The 19,814-nt window shown below is 40.5% G+C and overlaps 1 protein-coding gene across 1 annotated transcript in view; it reads left to right on the top strand.

The window, feature by feature from the left end:
* The window catches only part of hpse2 (heparanase 2), a 58,205-nt gene that overhangs the window by 23,752 nt on the left and 14,639 nt on the right, over nt 1-19,814 (top strand). The window contains exons 4-7 of the mRNA XM_034101371.1: nt 7,686-7,859; nt 8,802-8,973; nt 12,797-12,844; nt 19,218-19,311. Of these exons, the coding sequence (XP_033957262.1) occupies nt 7,686-7,859; nt 8,802-8,973; nt 12,797-12,844; nt 19,218-19,311 (488 nt within the window). The remainder of the gene's footprint in view (nt 1-7,685; nt 7,860-8,801; nt 8,974-12,796; nt 12,845-19,217; nt 19,312-19,814) is intronic.

The raw sequence follows: 19,814 nt of genomic DNA, 5'->3' as shown, positions 1-19,814 counted from the left end.
GGACATGGTGATGTTTCTCTTCCTGGGATACTTCCACACACCTTGTTTTTTTTACAAGCCAAACACAGTGAGATCATTAGTATGTAAAAAGCGTACTTTTCTCATTAGGGAGTGATAGACAGCATCCATTGCCAAACAGATGTGAAAAACACTCACACCCCATACACATTTCCCTCACACCCTGTTCCCCTAACAAGTGGTTTGAGTTACATGGCCCAAAACCAATGAAAGGCAGTTGATGTTATTTTGTCCACTTCGTTGTCTTTGATTTCTTGTCGCTCCCACTCTCCCTCTCCCTCTCGCTCCCGCTCTCCCTCTCGCTCTCGCTCCCGCTCTCCCTCTCCCTCTCTCTCTCCCTCTATCTCTCTCCCTCTCTCTCTCTCCCCCTCTCTCCCTCTCTCTCCCTCTCTCCCTCTCTCCCTCTATATCTCTCTCCCTCTCTCTCTATCCCTCTCTCTCTCTCCCTCCCTCTCTCTCTCCCTCGCTCTCTCCCTCTCTCCCGCTCTCTCCATCTCACACTCACAGAGCAGCAGAGAGTGGATGTACTTTACATAGAGAACAGTGTATGTTAACATACCTCTCATCTTACTCACCAGCTCGCTCTGCATCTCCTCACACTGGTGCACAGAGGAGGGCCACACGCAAGTCTAGTCCCAGCAAATTCGCAGATTGAGATAATCTCTCTCTCACACTCTTGTTTCCACACACGCATGTGCGCACACACACACATATCGGTCCCCCTCTACTAACAGAATTGAAAGCAGGTGCCCACCATATATCTTGCATTCTTCCAAAAAGCAGAAAAAGTGGTTTGACCTGAATGGTTGCGCTGGAGTGTAGCCATACTGTATGTAAGAAGAGTCCATGTGGAGATGTGTGTGTGTAAACATGGATGCTTTGCAACACGCTGGTTGAGCAGCGGAGAGACACAAAGTATTGGAACCACATTTATCCCTCTGCGCAACCCTAAAATGCAGTGTCAAGTTAACGTCAGGATAAGTCGCAGATACACCATGCTAACATAGCACACCACCGCATTTAATAGCTTTCGATACAGCGACCGTAACAGTACACCGGTCTGGCTTTATATCACACTGTATCGAAAGCAGTTCTTAAACTTTTGACAATCTTTAAAAAAATGGGAATTTGAAAAGTCAGACTTTAGATGACCTTGCTTTAGTCACAGTGTGCTTTCTGCAGCCACAGAGGATCTTGTTAGTGGAGGAACTCGGCCAATGAGAAACAGAAGGGAGAGAGTTACTATAAAAGACTCCATGGAGCTTGAGAGATTGGAGCCATGATGAAGGAGCCGATGATGAAGGTGCCGCACTTGGGTTTTCCCGGGTATTTTAGCAGTTTACTCTTAGATTGTTCACGACTGCTGATGCATATTGTCTGCAATTGCATGTGTGCACATGGTGTGTGTTAAGTAAATGTGAAATTACTCTTCAAACCATCTAGTAAAAACCTTTAATACTGTCATCAGCAATTGTTCACAGCACGTGGGAAACAATCTGATAGATGGACAGTCTAAGAGTAGCCATTTCCACCATGCTCCTTGTACGTGTGTGTGTGTGTGTGTGTGTGTGTGTGTGTGTGTGTGTGTGTGTGTGTGTGTGTGTGTGTGTGTGTGTGTGTGTGTGTGTGTGTGTGTGTGTGTGTGTGTGTGTGTGTGTGTGTGTGTGTGTGTGTGTGTGTGTGTGTGTGTGTGTGTGTGTGTGTGTGTGTGGTTGTGTGTGTCTGTGTTGTATTGCTCATCTTAGGCTGACGTAATGTGAGTTGTTACAGCAGACATAAAAACATTACAAGCCTCTATGCTCTCACATATGGAAACATTGTTTTTGCCTCAGTTTCAATGCTTATTATCCACAAAAATGAAATAATGTCTTTTAATTCAAACACATTTTCTCTCATATTACAAATGTTACGGTATTTTTTCTTAGAACCTTTTCTGAAGAATGTAAACCCTAACAATGAATTGTAAGACCTCTGGAAGCTTGAGTGCAACATGTGCATCTTCAGATATGGAAAAACACATTGTATCCATAAACAGGAAAACAGCCTTCTGCCCTGTCTGCACATGTCTCTTGACTATTCGGATTTGATTAGGCTTTTAAAGCAAGCCAGCACTCAGCTTGAGTCTCAAACTTGCGTGTGTGTTTATGTGTGTGTGCCCGAACTGGAACGTTCCAGACTGACTTTGATGCGACTAAACATCCAAATCGTCATTTGCTATGGAGGTAAATTGTGTCTGGCCGCACGTCAGTATGTTATATATTGAATGAAACCAGACACACAAAACTGTTTTTTGCTCCCTATTTAATTTCCAAGGCCAAATTGATGGGGAATGTAGGAATATATCAACATTTCTTAACTGAGATTTTGATGTCAAGAATCTCAGTTTGAAAAGCTTTTCTCTTTTCTTTTTGTATCTGAAGACTTTCCTAAAGACCCAGAAGCAGGTCTGTCTCATATTTATAACAATGTGCAATGCAACTACTTATTCCATGAGGAAATATGATATGATGAAAGGGATTTTTATAGCATACAAAACTATATATAAAACTGCACCAGGAGAGACTTTCAGATAAAAATACACCTGTCTTCTCTTGTCAGACAGTAACTTGCGAAAGGTGCAGAACAGAGCAAAGTGTTATTTCATTGGAAACTGGGCGTCTTGTTTATGTGGGTGGTATATAAACCAGAGTATGAGTGCTTACAGGCCAATTGTACATAGACCTACGTGTAGCTCAGTGTTTGAGGGAATATGCAGAGCTGCAGAAATGAGGCATAGCACTGACTGATTCTGCCCTGCTTCACACAACTGGCTTTTCTATCAGATAGACAGCTTGACAATAACCAGACCCCACTCTTTCCGACACACACACACACACACACACACACACACACACACACACACACACACACACACACACACACACACACACACACACACACACACACACACACACACACACACACACACACACACACACACATGCTCACACTGTTTGCTGGGTTTGTTCCGCTTGTTTCCGACTGGACTGTTTGTAAGATAAAAGAGAAGTTTGTAGCTGAGTGAGTACAGTCTGATCTCTTAAACAGGCTTTCATTGTTTTATGCAGTGAATTGAGACTTGTATTTCAAAAATATTACAACACGAGACATCTTTCTTGGAAAAAATCTGCAAATGAATAATGATGTTGACTTAGAGCCATGAATCAATGTCATTGGGATGATCTCCATTCCTTATTGTCTTAATAGTTTTAACTGAAGTTAAGGCAATGTAATGTAGGCTTGATTGATCGTTTATGACTATGTTTGTAAACAGTAGATCATCTGTATTGTTCCCATTTGGGAGAGTTATTTTCAAATCAAAATAAGTGCTGCTATTTCACCTTATATTTCACCATTTACCCCAATATTTCATTAAATCCTGCTACATTTCATTTTTCTTCATAACACAGATGTGACAGTAACAGCTCACACACACACACACACACACACACACACACACACACACACACACACACACACACACACACACACACACACACACACACACACACACACACACACACACACACACACACACACACACACACACACACACACACACACACACACACACACACACAGATTCACGGTGTCTTGGAAATGTCATTACTTTCATCTGACTGAGATTACAGATTTGTAGCTTCAGGGCTCGCGAGTGTCTGCATAGCAGCACTTTCATGTTTGGCCTTAGTGATCTGCAGATTTCCTAACAGCAGGAGGGTGAATTTACCCAGCATCCCTTTCTCTTTGGAAGAAAACATATGATGACCCTCTCTTTCCAGGCTATAAATGAGAGCTTGGCTACGCTGGCCAGTAATACTATACTTTCTCCTCAGGCTACAAGATGTTGTCGGTGTGTGCAACCGAAACAGAAACTGGCTAACTGAGGATTAACCACCCTTAAAAGGATAGACCGTTCCCAGGGAATTGTGCTGTTGTTTGTCCTTTTTACCCTGAATAAGAAAAGCTCTTGTCTAGCTGTAGCTTTGCTAAAGTATTTACCTGCCCCTCTGAATAATAGGGATAGCCTAAAGTGACATATTCAAATGCTCAACCCAAAGATATTTAATTTACAAATATATTATGACAGTGAGAAACCGCACATTCTGTTATTGGAGAAGTTGCAACCTGAAGATACGTTTCATATTATTTAGTTTTTTAAAAAGGTTTTATTTACTATAATAATTGCCTATTAGTTTTCTATAGATCAATCAACTGCTCATTTCAGCTCCATCTACTATGATGAGCCCAGTTTTTATATCCATTAATTTGTTTGATATTAACAGATAAATTATGTATTTAACGGCCAGCATTGCAGTTTGATATTTGATTTGTATACCTTTGATCGTTAGGAATTTGTCCGCTGTTGGTTAAGAAGGATCACCAGGGACTGAACACCTAGACATGTATTTATGCGTACATGTTGCTCTCAGACCTGCCAGCAGAGAAACAATATTTTTAGCATCTTGTGGCGTCAAATGATTCCTTTATGAATGTGTGCGGGCTGCTAGCTGTGCTAGCCTTCTGCTCAGGTCTCAGGTGAGGAAAGGCCTGGAATCACTCACCCTGACAGCCACATCTGGCGCTACTTTCTCTGTCCTGTTGCCCTCAACGTTGCTCCTGCAAACAGACACACTCTGGTTCAACCACAAAGAAAGGAAGTTATGATAATAGCAGTTAGGATAATAACGTTATTGGTGCTTATTAATGAGATGGAGAACAGACAGTTTATTCCCAAAGAGCACTTTGTGTAATAAAACCATTGTAACTGCTAGCATTTTATTTTGTTTTCAGCCTTTGGCCTGCCGTTGCTGGAAAACGAATGAATGCCAGGTGTAACATGCATTCTTTCTGTTCTCGCTGTTTGCTCCGTAGATTATACATAACCACTACTCTATTGGTATAAGCAGGGGTACTCAAATACAAATCTTAAAGGTCCGAAATAAATGTTTCAATAAGACAAAGGTCCGTTTATTATGGTCATTCAAACTTTTAAACAATTGCAACAAGATTCTTAACACGAGGTTGCAAAAACAAAAATAATCTGTATGCAGCAGTTTTCATTGTTATTGTGTCTGTGCTTGACCCCTCAGAGTCGCAGTGTAAGAGCTGCACAGTTATGAATAAAGGCAGCTGCACTCTTTTTCATTCAGCATTCCCATTATTGCTTTATAAATGTCTTGCCCCCTTGTGTGTCCACTGAGGTTCGCCAGGCCCAACACATCTTCAACAAACTCCCCCTTTGCCTCATCATAAAAACTCACAAACACCAGCAACTGAGCATTGTCAGTGGTGTCAGTGGACTCACCCACAGCTAAGGAAATGCACTGTGCATTTTTTATTCCATCACAAAGCTGATGAATCAAATCACCAGCCAGTCTTTATGTTCTTCTGGTTGCTGTGAATCTGAGAGGGGATTTGCTTGATTTGACCTGTTATTTCCTCTTTTTGTTTGCCTTCAACATGGTCTCCATCACTTCAGACATGCATTCTTTTATACTTCAGTTATTATCCAGTGGAATGTCCTTAACTACTAACCTAGTTAAATCAAAGTGGTTACTTTTTTTTGGCTGGGCAGTGTAGTTTTACACACCGTTTTATTTGACTTTCTCAGGACTTAAAACTGTTTTTTGGGGGCAGACCCCCTCAAAGAAAAAAATATATGTACACACGTAAGGTCATCATCTTAATAGTTTTGTATGCTCATCCGTGAGCAGAGCATCAAGTTGACATGTATTACAGCTGAATGCGGCGATTACCATTTTGTTCAGCAAAACGCCTCACAAACGTATTAAGATCAACAGCTTTAGTGCGTTTTGATTCAATGCTGAGTACAGCCGCACTGACAGTCTCTTCTCTGTCAGTGTAGACCGCAAATACCTCATTCCTTCAGTGCTTGGGTCCTAATGCTTCTCGTTTTGCGCCGTCCCGTTCAAATGAAATCGCCGCCAATCATATGTCCACGCTCGCGCCAGGACCGGGGGAGGGGTTACATGACTTGCATCTTGTGCTGCATTCACTTGCACTCGGACATTAGATACTTTCTCTCATAAATGTCCAATGAGCGCTGTTTGCAGTCTATGGACATAGCGGATAATTTTGACTCGTTGCGTTGTGGCGATGTCTCGCAGATAACACAGATAATACATATGAAAAGTATAATTTGCTCAGAGTCCAGAGACAGTTGTGGTTCGGTCCGGATCCGGACCGGAGTCCGTATTTTGAGGATGCCTGGTATAAAGGCTTACAATAAATGCTGAATATAAAAAAAATACATTTGCACAAGGTGTGACTTAATAAGCATTGTTTTATGTTCCAATGTATTTTGACTCTGTCTTAAAGCCAGACGTTTGTATCTCTCACATTCAGTTAATACATATTAGAGAACCTTGTATGGTTCACATGGTCGTAACAGCTCCATATGTATCCAGAAGACCTCACATGCACCCTGGTCGGCTCCACTTTTCTCTTCTTTCCAGTTAGAACAAAGCGAACAGTTGGCAAGCTCAGCTTGTGCCGAACACACTGTTGAGGGCAAATTCTAGCCAGAACCAGACCTGCACACACACTTCATCTGTTTCCTGTTGAACCTAGGAAGTAAGGGTCGGACATAGAGGTCATTTATACATTAATGGAATTTATGCGGATAAGCAGATAACATTTCAATTCAAGAGCCTGAGGTTCGAGGACAAGCCTGCAGTCGCACATAACATATAAACAAACTCTTTTGGCACTTTCACCACATGCCAGCATCTGTGGTAGGGCTCCCTATCTTTACTGCACAGTGAGAATAACGTGATGTGATGGAGACAGCAGACATTAACTTGAGTGAGTGGTCAGCTGCAGAGGAACTGAATGATCCTGTGATGGCAGTTTGAAGAGCACAGGATCATTCAGTTCACCGCAGGAGTCCATGATGGGAAAATCGTTTTTTCTGGATTCTCACTGAATGTCGCTGAAGACCAGACTCTGCTGTCATGTGCATGACATGCAGATGCAAACACAAAGTTCAATACCTGGCACACGACAAATGTTTGTAAAATAAATGCCGGCGGTGTCTTGTAATTTATCCAAAATACAGTACACATACTTTCATGAACATTACTTCTGAGAAATCGAATCTTCTTTAACTAATTGTATATGTTACAATTTACTGAGGTTGAAGAATTCAGAAGAAGTCACTCTTTTTTTCAAAAGGGTCACAAGAGAAAGAACTTGTTTGTTTAAATGGACAAACCCAATGTTTTTCCAATAAACGTATTTTTTCATTTGTAAATTGTTTACTGTTTCTCAGCATTGAAATCTCTTTAGTGCTTCATAACAGACCAACTAGCTTGTAAAATAGCATCACAAACCCTCTCAAAAACACTGTGAGGGCAGTTTGTACTCAATAATGCAAACTACATTTCATCACATGTTGATATTCTCTTTAAAGCTGCAAATATCGGTGGTTATGGTACAAAGAGCACCATAAAACAGGATCGTGACATGGTTTTAGAAGAAAGTAGGGGGCTCCTACAACACATACATATGTACAACAGCACATCGATGAGTTGCACATGGTCTCCATGTAATACCAGATGCATAAAAAGAATCAAAGTTACAACTGCTTTGTGGGTTTCTCCCAGCCAGGTCTTTAGACAAACTGTACAACTTTGCCGACTGTGCTGGTCTGCACCTGATCCTGGGGCTCAACGCGCTGCACAGAAACCCAGACAACTCCTGGAACACCTCCTCCACCCTGAGCCTCCTAAAGTACGGCGCTGGAAAGAAGTACAACATATCCTGGGAGCTTGGAAACGGTCAGTACACATACACACCACATGCTGCATACTAAATAACATGATAAGCTGCCGTCTGAACAAACACATACACTCTATTTTGAACCCAGAAACACTGTATGACTTGCATTGTTATGTGTAATACAGCATGTAGGACTTTCACTTTTACTGTTAGATTAGTCCAAAAAAGTACTTGTTTAAAGTCCCGTGCTATGAGAAAGCAGTTACACATTTGTTTATTAAACATGTACTGGTTATTCCAGCTTTGAATGACAACAAATGTAGAGAGCAAGCTGTAAGTGAGAGTAGAGCAAGCGGTTAATTCAGGGATCAAAGGAACTGCATGCTCTCCTGTCATCCTAACCATCTGTGTTCCTAGGGAGCTGCGCTGCACACAAAGCCTTGAGTTCCCCTGCTGCACATCACTTCAGAATTAATTTCATTTCATCTGCAATTAAGCCCACCATAGCAACTTTTATTTTAGACTAAGCCTATAAGTACCATTGAAAATCGGTTGACTGAACCATGTGTGACTTGGACCCCAGCAAAAGCACAATTAAAGTAAATCACGCAGACAGTGCAGACGCAGAGTTAGTTTTGAGAGGTGGAATGAAAAGTTAATCCTCTTGAATTTGCCAAGACAATAACAATACGCTTGTTGTTAAAAAGGAAAGTCCCTTTAACATTGTATTTGTATCCATTTGGGGAAACTATCTCCCTCCGTATCTTCTTTTCCTCGTTCTGCTCGGCCACCCTGTGTGCTTGGACCATCCGTCTCACATGCAGTCCATCTGTCTCTATTACTGCAAATTGCCCAATTACCCTTTGTTCTACTGGATGTTTGGTACTCTCTAGGAAAGCAAGATCAGACTACAACAACACAAATGTTTTCACCTTGACCTGCTCAATGTTGCTTTTGTAAAATATATCTCTGGCTCAGTGTACTGCATCTCTTCTTCCCAGAGCCTAACGCGTACCGCAGCATGGTGGGTCGAGCGGTCAACAGCACGCAGTTGGCTCAGGACCACACCAAGCTGCGGACCCTGCTGCAGTCTGTGCGCTACTACCACCGAGCTCACCTCTACGGCCCCAACGCAGGTCGACCCCGGAAGAACGCCATCCTGCTGCTGGACGGGTGAGTGTCAGCATGCAACACATTGATAGAGAATGATATATGTCCTTGTTAGGCTATCCTGCAGGGGAACAAAGGGCTAAGGTAGTGGAATGTATGCTGCAGGGGTTTCTTACTCTTACTGAGCTTTACTGTGTTAAAAGCGCTCTCACACACACACACACACACACACACACACACACACACACACACACACACACGCATTGCAGAAGTGTTCTGTGTTTATGGATTTCCAGGTTTCAGCGTCTCAGCTCCAGTTATACCATGTCAACCTAAATAAAGTGTCATCTGATTGATAACGTGACGGCACAACGTCCCACCTGCTGGTTTAACCCATAAGCTCCACCAGCTTTGGTCCGACTCTAATAGATCTCCAACAGCTCTCTCTATGGTCATTTCATACTTTCTAGTTGTATTTGTACTGCAAAAAAGGCAGCTTTGTATTCTGCTTGTTACCTACAGGTCAGTAATACTTTACTGTTTGCCCTTTTCAAATGCAAACATACTTTTCCTGATTCACTTCTGGATTGTACTGTACTTATATTATTATAAGTAGTTATGAGGAGGATCGTAATTTTGCATTTAAGGACTTATGAAAACACATATCTTTCAATACACATTTGCAAGATAAAATCATCATCATAAGATCAAATCATAAGAGTTTGCAAGCTTTAAGTTTAATAAAAAGTTAAGCTTTTAATGTCAAAGTCATAAAATTGACCGAAAACAGTTTAGTACAGGGAAAGAATGATGGAACTGTATAACAAATTGCACATTTTTAAATCAGACGGCCCAGTTTTGATAGAAAATAAAAGAATGCTTGTCCCAAAATGTCATTTCTCTTTGCAACACAAGCTCTGGCTCTTGTGTGATCATATGAACTCAAGCTGACCCCTCTGATGAATCAGATACTGAACATACGTATGCTACTTTTGGATGTTTCTGCCTGTCTTAGTTTGTTAAGACAGGAAAACTCTCTCAGTTCTGTTGACCAAATAGATGACGCAGCTCTCAAACGTATTCATCACTTCCCAAAAAGTGAAGCCACTCTGCTTTGGGTCTGTTGAAATAGAAACAAAGTTGACTCAAATGGATGCTCCAGTACAACAAACAGATTGAAAATACAACATGGACGGATACACACGGCTCTGTCACTGCTCCAAATAAAGCGGGACCTTATAAAGAGATGTTTTTGTTACCCTGAAATGGAAAATGGCTCAGTATTATCAAGAATATTAAATTTGAATACGGAATTTGATCTTAACAAGTGGTACCACTTCCTATATAAACATGGTATAGATGGTTTATAACATGCTAGTTGTGAGCAGCTCTAACCTTTTATTCATGTGTTTTCCAACCCCTATAACTCCTCCTCCGCTGGTGTATAAACAGATAATGAATGACAAAGTAAAGTACAACTGGAATTATATATAAAATATGTCTCATGTAGAGAATTTGTCATCATGTTTGACAAATAAAGATACAAAAAACACACTTTTACCTGCTCACTAACTAACTGGTAAACGGTTTATAAAGTGTTAATAGTGCTGTTCAACTCTATAAGGCATTACCACACACAAGTCAATGTTACAGTTTGAATACTTGATGCAGGTGTTCAGTGGGATAATACACAAATGAATCATAATTCAAGATGAATACCCTCATAATGCACTATAGATGTGCTCTTCTTAGAGATATCGAGATATCTTTTGTTGGTGAATGAACACAAATAAACTACTGATATATATTGTATGGATTTTGAGTGGAAAGGTCAGCGTTGGAGACACTCAACCGTTAACTTGTCATGCCGGTTGGCTGAAAGAAAGCTATAATCAATGCTTATACTTCTCTGTCATCAAATATGTATTTCTCTCCAGAGGTAATGAGTCCATTTGAAATGACAGAGGGGCTCTCTGACCTTAACTGAAATGTTGAAAACAGTCAAACGAGAAACAGCATCCCATGAAGCAAAGTACAGTCCATGAAATTAAACTAATGTCGGCTAAAAAGGTTTGTGTGCAGAAGCATACAACAGTTTAATGTCTCTGTATATCTCAGCCTGGATCTGTCTCCAGCTCCTCTCTGCAGCCTCACACACTCTGACAGCTAGTTGGAAGACAGGGGGGAGAGAATCATTTGATATGGGTCTCCCCCCTCTAGGTACTCAAGCTACTTACATCACAGGAACCATTATGAGCCGCTGTTTATCTCGCTGTGCTGACAGATCAAATTTACTCAGGAATAGAAGGTGTGTGTTTGTGTGCACCAATGTGTGTGTGTGTGTGTGTGTGTGTGTGTGTGTGTGTGTGTGTGTGTGTGTGTGTGTGTGTGTGTGTGTGTGTGTGTGTGTGTGTGTGTGTGTGTGTGTGTGTATGTGTGTGTGTGTGTGTGTGTGTGTGTGTGTGTGTGTGTGTGTGTGTGTGTGTGTGTGTGTGTGTGTGTGTGTGTGTGTGTGTGTGTGTGTGTGTGTGTGTGTGCTGATTAATAAGGAGTGGACCTACTGGAAAAGAAAGATGCATTGAGAAGCTAAGAGGGAGAGAGTGGATGAAGAGGAGATGGATGGAGTATCTGCAGGTCACTGGTGACACGTTTAACGACAGAGTGATCCTCGTGTGTTTGACACGGTTACGAGGGGGTGGCTCTTGTGTTTGACATCCCAACTACTCTACTGCTCTCAGGAAATAAGATGAATTAGACACTGTGCTGCTCAACAGTCCAAATATCAGAGCTGGACAGACTAAACAAGCCGGAGGGGTGAAAGTTTAGAGAGACACATTAAAGCCAAGCTGTTACCCCCAAATATGGAGAGATTTGGGTCAGGTAGACAAGGAAACACACACAGATGCAGAGGAGGAGGAAGGCCAGGAGGAGGAAGGCAGACGGAGGAGGAAGGCAGACGAGTCACTGGGTGTTTCTCAATCTCGAGTAAAGCTGCTCCAGAGCCACTATTTCAAGCACACTACGTCATCGAGTGCCACCGAAGTACTGTTCCAATATCCAGCATACTTGGAATTCTACCAAGCCCGGCGTACTTCGTTTGGAGAAATTTCGAGGCTGCACATGTGTAGACTCCGCGGTCTTAAAATCCCCACAATGCTTTGCGCACGGACCAATTTCTCCAAATCTGTGGCAGAAAATGTAAGGCGGGGCCTCTCATATGACGCACACCTGCACACTTGCCTGCTCCACTCTTCGTTTTCCGAATGCCAGGAAGGATTCTTGCCTCGCTTCTGAAGCAAGTGACTCGGAAGACATGTGCTACGAAGCAAGCGTACTCGACATTGAGAAACACCCAGTGTGTATGTGTTGAGTTGTTGTTTGTGTGCAGGAGTTTGTATTTAACATAATTAAAGCAAACTGTACAGGCTGCGGAAAAAGCTCAAGGAAACACGGTGTATTTCTTGGCTTGAACAAAATGTGGTGTATACTGGGCTTCAAATGGAAATATTTCTATGTCTGTAGGTTGACCGTCTTAATTAAGCTCTTACTTCCCCTATAGAATATTGAATTATCTTCACTTAATCTAACCAACACTATGACATATTCCATTAGATGTACATATCAACCAAGAGTAGAGTAAAGTTATTTTGCTCTTTGAAAACAGTTTGACTTACTCCACATAATTGTAGTATCTTTTTCACATCCTGGTTTTCAAATCTGTTAAAACAAGGATATTGCACCCTGCCTTCCTGTCTTATATTCCAATGTGTTAGCAGATACGTTGTAGGTTCAATGTTAAAATAACTGTGAAAATGAGTTTGATAACACCCAGTTTTTAAAAAGAGGTCCACTCATGTGACGATAACTCTGTTTTTCTGACTTTCAGGTTCATGAAGAATGCCGGCTCTGTTGTAGATGCAGTTACGTGGCAACAGTAGGTATTTTACCCTTTTTTTCTATTTTATTATTTTGTCCATAGTTTACCCCCGAATCCATGTGCATTCTTCTCATACCGTAGACTTCCTAGTTAAAAAACCTTAAATGTAACCATGATTTGTATTAGTATCACTCAATTGCACAGTAGTAGGCAGCAACAAGCAATTCAAGGCGTGTTACTGAGAGAGACTGATGCATAATGTGGATAACTGGCTATATCCAGTCAATGGAACAACAGGAAAGGGAACTTTAGAGAGAGAGAGAGAGAGAGAGATATGTAACACCTGCAATTTGTCTATTGCACATCCTGTAGGAATGCTTAGTATCAATGATTAGCTCTTTTGTCCCATGTTTTATCAGTATGTCTTTAAACACGTGTTAGATTAAAAAGACACACCCTCTGTACGCTCAGACACACCCTGTGCGACTGAGTGAATGGTCATTAAGGTGAAGGTCAGGTCTAATTAAGAGAAGTTAGAAGAAACGGAAGGAGGCAGGGCTGTCAGTAAGGCTTAGAGAAAACACCACCCACACTGTTAAAATCAAACCATATGCTCTGGCTCATTCCCTCTGTCAATTAGCCCGTTTTACTCAGAGATCCAGATTCCTGTTTAACCAGCCTTCCTGACGGCAACTCTGACCTCTACAAAAAAAGCCAAACGTATAAAAGTAGGGACCACTCATTAACACGTCTACAACACGGTGTGTACTCCTTTGCAGCTGGCTAGTTGTGTGTATCAAGTGTAGCAGGTTGGAAACGCAACGTTCATTATACACTTTAGAGAATCATATGGATTTTCTAGACAGGCTGTCCATGGCTTACAGTGGGAGGTGTTCTGTTGCAGAAAACATTGATATTATGGTATTACGTTTTTTCCACAAGATTTAAGTTTGACATTTGGAGCATCTTGTCTCAGTTACTGCTGCTTATGTATTTTTGGAATAACAAACAAAACATGATCTTTCTCTTTCTGTCTCTCTTCCCCCCCTTTCCCATCTTTCTGCTGTTTAATGTTATCTCAGACTTTAGATAGTGTGCCCATTGTTTCTCAAGATGTTTGCCTGGTTGTCTGGATGTACACATTTCTATTAGTTTTTCCTGTTGATATTTAAAATAAATTCACCCAAATGATGAGAGAAAACATTTGTCACATACCTCTGGTGGTGTGTAACCATGAAGACTGTTTTGAGTTTGTTTACTCAGTATTTGAAATATATAGGTCTGAGATTTCTGCCTTCAGGCCAATACAATTGTTGTCAATATAATTTAATTTGTGGTGCTCACGCCACATACTCTGGATAGACCTCGCTGTGCTCCGTGGCCCTGCTCAGAGCTGATATTTAAAAGAGTGTACATCTCTAAGTCCAGATGTTAATGCCCTCAAGAAGCATTGAGGACTCGTCATTGATCCACGCTAACACACCTCAACACATATTAGATTGATATAGATTTATTGTCCACAGAAGATGAATATTTGGTGACTTTTCCTCTGGTGGTTCCATGTTGTGGTTTTCAATGAAACGTCTTGACAGCTATTGGTTTGATGGTCGTAAACTTTTTTGCTAAATTGTTTATTTTGTGTAAAATGATTGATAGATAAGTGCAAATTGTTTATATAACATTACTGTTATTACTATCTGTAGGCCAATATGTTGCCTAGAGAATGCCCTTTTTCAAGAACCTGGTGGGTTTTAAGCAAATTCTCCTTCAAATTCCCTTGCAAATGTTGTCTTGATAAAACATTGTATGTGTATGTAAAGAACGAAACATGCTTTGCAGCCACATTTTAAAGCCAAGGTTACATCGATACTCACATCTTTCTCGTTCATTGTCAGCATGACAGCAGTGCTGCATGTCAGAGAGCAGGGTGTGCGTGCATTGACAGCTGAGGCTAGAACAAATACATGTGAAAGGTTTGTGATCCCATCCTTTCTCATGTGAGACTCACAGAGGCACTGTAAAATCACTGATGGCATTCCTGAGGGAAACTACACATCGCTCAGCTGGGTTCAACTTGCTGGTCCACATCAAGAAACATATCTTCTTACTTTTTTACAGAATAGAGGTTAAAAGGATGAGGAAAGGAATCCATGTAGAAGATGGAAACATAACTCATCACGAAAATACTTTTTGACATTAAAATGTGCAGCATAATAAAACAGATACATGTCTAACACACAAGGCATTTGACTTGGAGAAGTCCTGAGACTGCTACTATCAGACAATTTAAAACAAGTCCTCTGTGATTATTATCTAACAAAACATTCATGTGAAAGGAACTATTCATTTTTAGTATTTCTCAGACTTCATTTAATCAATCAATCAATCAATCAATGTTTATTTATATAGCCCAATATCACAAATGTTACATTTGTCTCAGTGGACTTCACAGTTTGTACAGAATATCAGTATGACAATACAACACCCTCTGTCCTTAGTCCCTCACATTGTACAAGGAGAAACTTCCGGAGAAAACCCACAGTTTAAAGGGGAACATGGGAGAAGCCTCAGGGAGAGCAACAGAGGAGGGATCCCTCTCCCAGGACGGACAGACGTGCAATAGATGCCGTGTGTAATCTATTTAACTCTACATTTCTCAAAAAAGAATTTAACATGTATGAATTTTCGCTTGTTTGGTATTGATATTCTTTGTCTGGCATTTGATCACATCCACTTCTTCTGTAGTCTATGCCAGTGGTTCTCAACTGGTCAGGCCTCGGGACCCACTTTTTCCTTAGTCAATAGATCGTGACCCGAAATGTTGAACTACTCAAATCTATTCAACAAAAGATCCTGCAGTAATATATACGCTTTGCAGCATACAATATTAATTAAAGTGAAGTACAGCGCATATCCCTTATATCCCTTCACAGAACAAAAGAATGCTTTTAAATAAGGTTTAATGAGATGATGGAATCAAAGCTGAACTGAATGATTTTTTGAAATACTAACGTATAAACTACCCATTCTGGTACACTCTGAGAAGAAAATAAATAGATGTATTACGACATATTAATAATATTTTATGCCATTGTTTGTTTTTCACTTTGTTCTGACAGCTGAACTTGCTGCTCCACACAGAGAGAATAGCAAAGAGATAGTCATAGTGTGAAATAGTTTAAATTGTGGGTAAGGGTAGATAGCCCCCATTGTTCTGTGACCTGTCAATCATCAAACCGGGGTTCATGTCATTATGTGTTCATTTTTATCTGAAGTTGTACCCATGGATGTACAAAGAATAGTTCTACCGCAAAGTTATTCTCCGTGGGGACTTCCGGCTACAATCTTGATTCTGATTGGCCAGAAGACTCGAAAAAACATCAGTAAAGATGTTTTATTGAGAAGATGATCACTACGTGACAGAAGTTTTCAAATCCGTTTATGGTCTCCGGTACTTTCAGTCCAACGCCTACTGCATGCACAGCGTTCGAAAATCGGGCCTTCAAAATAAAAGTTTTTACTTTCCCCCCCCCTCCAATTTTCTTTTTTTCACTCACACATCTGCGACCCACTCTAAACGGGTCCGCGACCCACTTTTGGGTCGCGACCCACCAGTTGAGAACCACTGGTCTATGCTATCATTTGAAATAGAGTGCTGATTGTTTTATTAGTGAGCTGTCTTTAGTGCAGTCCTGGCACAGTGAGAGCTAGAACCTAGTGGATCTTTGTATGAAAACATTCAGACAACATTTTTTCTCTGCATTTTAGTCTGGCAGCTTAAGAGTCATGCCAAATATTGGATGAACAAGGGAACAAGTTATTAGTTCTGTTTTGGGAGCTTAGACCTGGGCAACCCTAAGAATACCGAGCTGAAATCCCCTCAATCCTGGTCAACATAATTAAACTGTTTCCTTATATTCATTTCTTGATGAGTTTTCTAATGAACCAACAAACTTAAGCAAAGAAAGCAAATGTTGCCCTTTTGCCTTGCTCTCTTTTAGACTCTGACCATAATAGCTTTATTTACATTGCAAGATACAGCTATCAAATAACTTGTTCAGTTTTTGATTCTGTTTCCATATATGAACTGGAATTTCTTTCTCTGGGTTCTGGTCTGAAGAGTTATTGTGAGCTCTCTGGAAAGATGACAGGATAACCAAATAATTTGTGTAAAGCTATGACTTAATCCACAAGTTGTTTACAGTTTGAGGCCAGGAGTTTGGGACTTTTCCAACACGGGGACAACATTTTCAATGAGGTTAAGCTCAGATTGCAACACTGCTACACCCCACATGAATATAATTCAGCTGTTTTCTAAGCAATTCTATTGACACATCAGACTATTGATGCTGCTGTTATGATGATATGGTCTATTTGTCTATTTGCCTTATTATTCTGGACAGAGTGCAAACCTCCCTTGCCTTTTCACCCTTTAACACTAGAACCGCCATCGGGTCAATTTGACCCGCAACTGTTTTTTTATTGTATGTAACTTTTTTTCAATAAAATATTAAAGTCTCCCAGTCAGTAACTTTTCCTGAAAGTGTGTTATGTAGCACCCTCTGTTGTTAAACATTGTCAATATGAAGTCAGATTGAAGAAATCGCAAAAAAAATGGCCATTTATACCTAATTCCGCCCGCGGGTCATATTGACCCCACCCCTTTTCGCGCCATTGATTTCGCATGTAAACATAAACATGATGTGTTGCTATAGCAACGCCTTTTGTCTACTGCGGTTCCTTATAGATTGAGAGAGAGAGATAGATAGATAGATAGATAGATAGATAGATATATTGATAGCGACAGTCTGTAGTGAAGGAGCGCGCTCACGAGACTGCTCGCGGTCAAACAGCTGTTTACTTTTCACCCAACAACGACAACCGCCTCACGAAACGCGCTTCCGGGTCAGCGGGCCATTTATAATGTCGAGCCCTGTTAATATCATATGAAGAGCTGAGAGTCCCCAGATTCTATTGGTATATATGTTTCATCCCTGTGCGATCAGAACTCACTGTTCAATAAAAGAACATTTTACCTTGAAAATCAATGCATTCTAATAGCGGGTCAATTTGACCCGGTGGCAGTTTTAGGTATACAAAAACCTCTGGCGGTTCTAGTGTTAATGTGTTGAGACTTTGATTACTAGCATGGAACTTGAATCCCTCATCCCAGTTTACAAGTGTTTTGTAGTAATTCTAAATTGGAATAAAACTTTTACTGAGCTGATGTGGTATTTGATTAATAATATTTGTTGTTTTCAGAATAGAAATCTGCTCTGCAATGACTCACAGATTTGTTCTTACATATCTAATAAACACGTGTTGTATCTGTTTTCGTTACTTATTTTCTTTTGTCATGGTGCTGTAAAAAATAATCATTTGATTCTCATACGTGTCACTTTTTCCATTGCTTATGTAGCGGATGAATGCATTTATATGACATTACTGGGTTATTAAACTTTTAAAATGTTTTTTTCATCATATCCATAAGTTAGCATTCAAATCCTTCTGCTGTCGACTACAAAATTGAATTATAAATATTTATTCAAGTGGTAATATTCCTGACTTAACCAGACTACTGAAAGAAGATAAAAAAAGATGTTTAAATATATATATTAAATTGTTGATTTTTTCACATTCGTCACTAGAAGTTTGAGAATCTGGGATACTGTTAGGAGATATATCTTTAACTATCATCAATTCAACACTCATGTTGTCTTCAGCAGTGCAGATACACTGTGCATGTGTATTATGTGTATCATGTGACCTGAAACAGGAGTGTGTGGTTGTTGCTCTCTGGTTTTCCTCTCTTGGAATCTTGCAGGGATCTTGGAGAGGCTTTCTGTCTGGGTGATGTTCCTCCGGACTTTGGCTCTAACATGCATAACATTCTTCTTTCATCGCGCTCTCTTAACATCATCTCTCATTATCATCTCTCTTTGTGTCTTTATCTCTAAAACACATAGATGTCTGCATTGGTCAGTTTGAAATCTCAGTGCTTCCAATTGCTCTTTGATGCAACCCAAGAAGGAACCGCAGCTACGTTAGTATAGCATTTGTGAAGCTTCTTTATTGTTGTTGTACAGTTTAACTTACCATTGACCCGCCTGTTTGTGTGATATGTTATGAAATATAGAGGGTGTCTTACCAATAGGAAGACATGCTGGTCCATTGTGTTTGGTGCATGGAACAAAAGTCTTTTGAAATATGGTCCCAGATGTAGAAGGAACACAATATATAGTTCTTATCAATCAATTGAACTTAAGTTACACACACTCATATTTGGTGTGGGATTTGATGGAAAATCAACATACATTTCACTTTTCTAACCATTCAGTGCTGTAAAAATGTGATGATGATGATTGTTGCTTATTGTAAAGCGTGTACAGAGTGTTTCTCTCACAGCATTTTCTTTGCATTCCCATTACAGTTATTATATGGACGGCAGAGTGAACAAAGTGGAGGACTTCCTAAAGACCCGTCTGTTGGACACACTGACAGAGCAGATAAATAAAGTCACCAAGGTACTTGAGTTTGATTTAAGTCCTGAAATGTAACTTCTACGGTGAAAATATTTACATCAACTATTTTGATTGCTTGCTCCTCGGTGAATATCATATGTCAGTTCGAGAGCTGTACTGTAGATACAACATGTATTTGTCTGGTGTATATTTCAGATGTCATATCACAGGTCGTTCACAACACCTCCAGGCTGGATAGGAAGAAACAACTCATTTCAATCACAGGTTATATTAGCATTTTTGAGTTTGCAAGGTGCTGCATCAGTCCTCAGCTAGCTTTTGTAATGATACAGCCACATGTGCTCACCACAAGACGAGCCCTCGGGGTAAGATGGTTGTCTCTCCACCGTGAGGTAATATTATCAACACTGGCTGATATGGCAGACTTGCTGAGTTGTAAGAGATGGACAGTGCCAGAGTGCCTCAGGGAAAAATAAGCAATCATTGCCAAGAAAAAAAGTTATTCATTCAATGAAATGTATCAAAAGTGAGATTCCTTTCTGCAG

The sequence above is a fragment of the Pseudochaenichthys georgianus genome, chromosome 15, assembly GCF_902827115.2.
Source record: "Pseudochaenichthys georgianus chromosome 15, fPseGeo1.2, whole genome shotgun sequence".
Lineage (NCBI taxonomy): Eukaryota > Metazoa > Chordata > Actinopteri > Perciformes > Channichthyidae > Pseudochaenichthys > Pseudochaenichthys georgianus.
The sequence above is the reverse complement of the archived record's forward strand: the minus strand, read 5'-3'. Positions and strand labels throughout refer to the sequence as shown.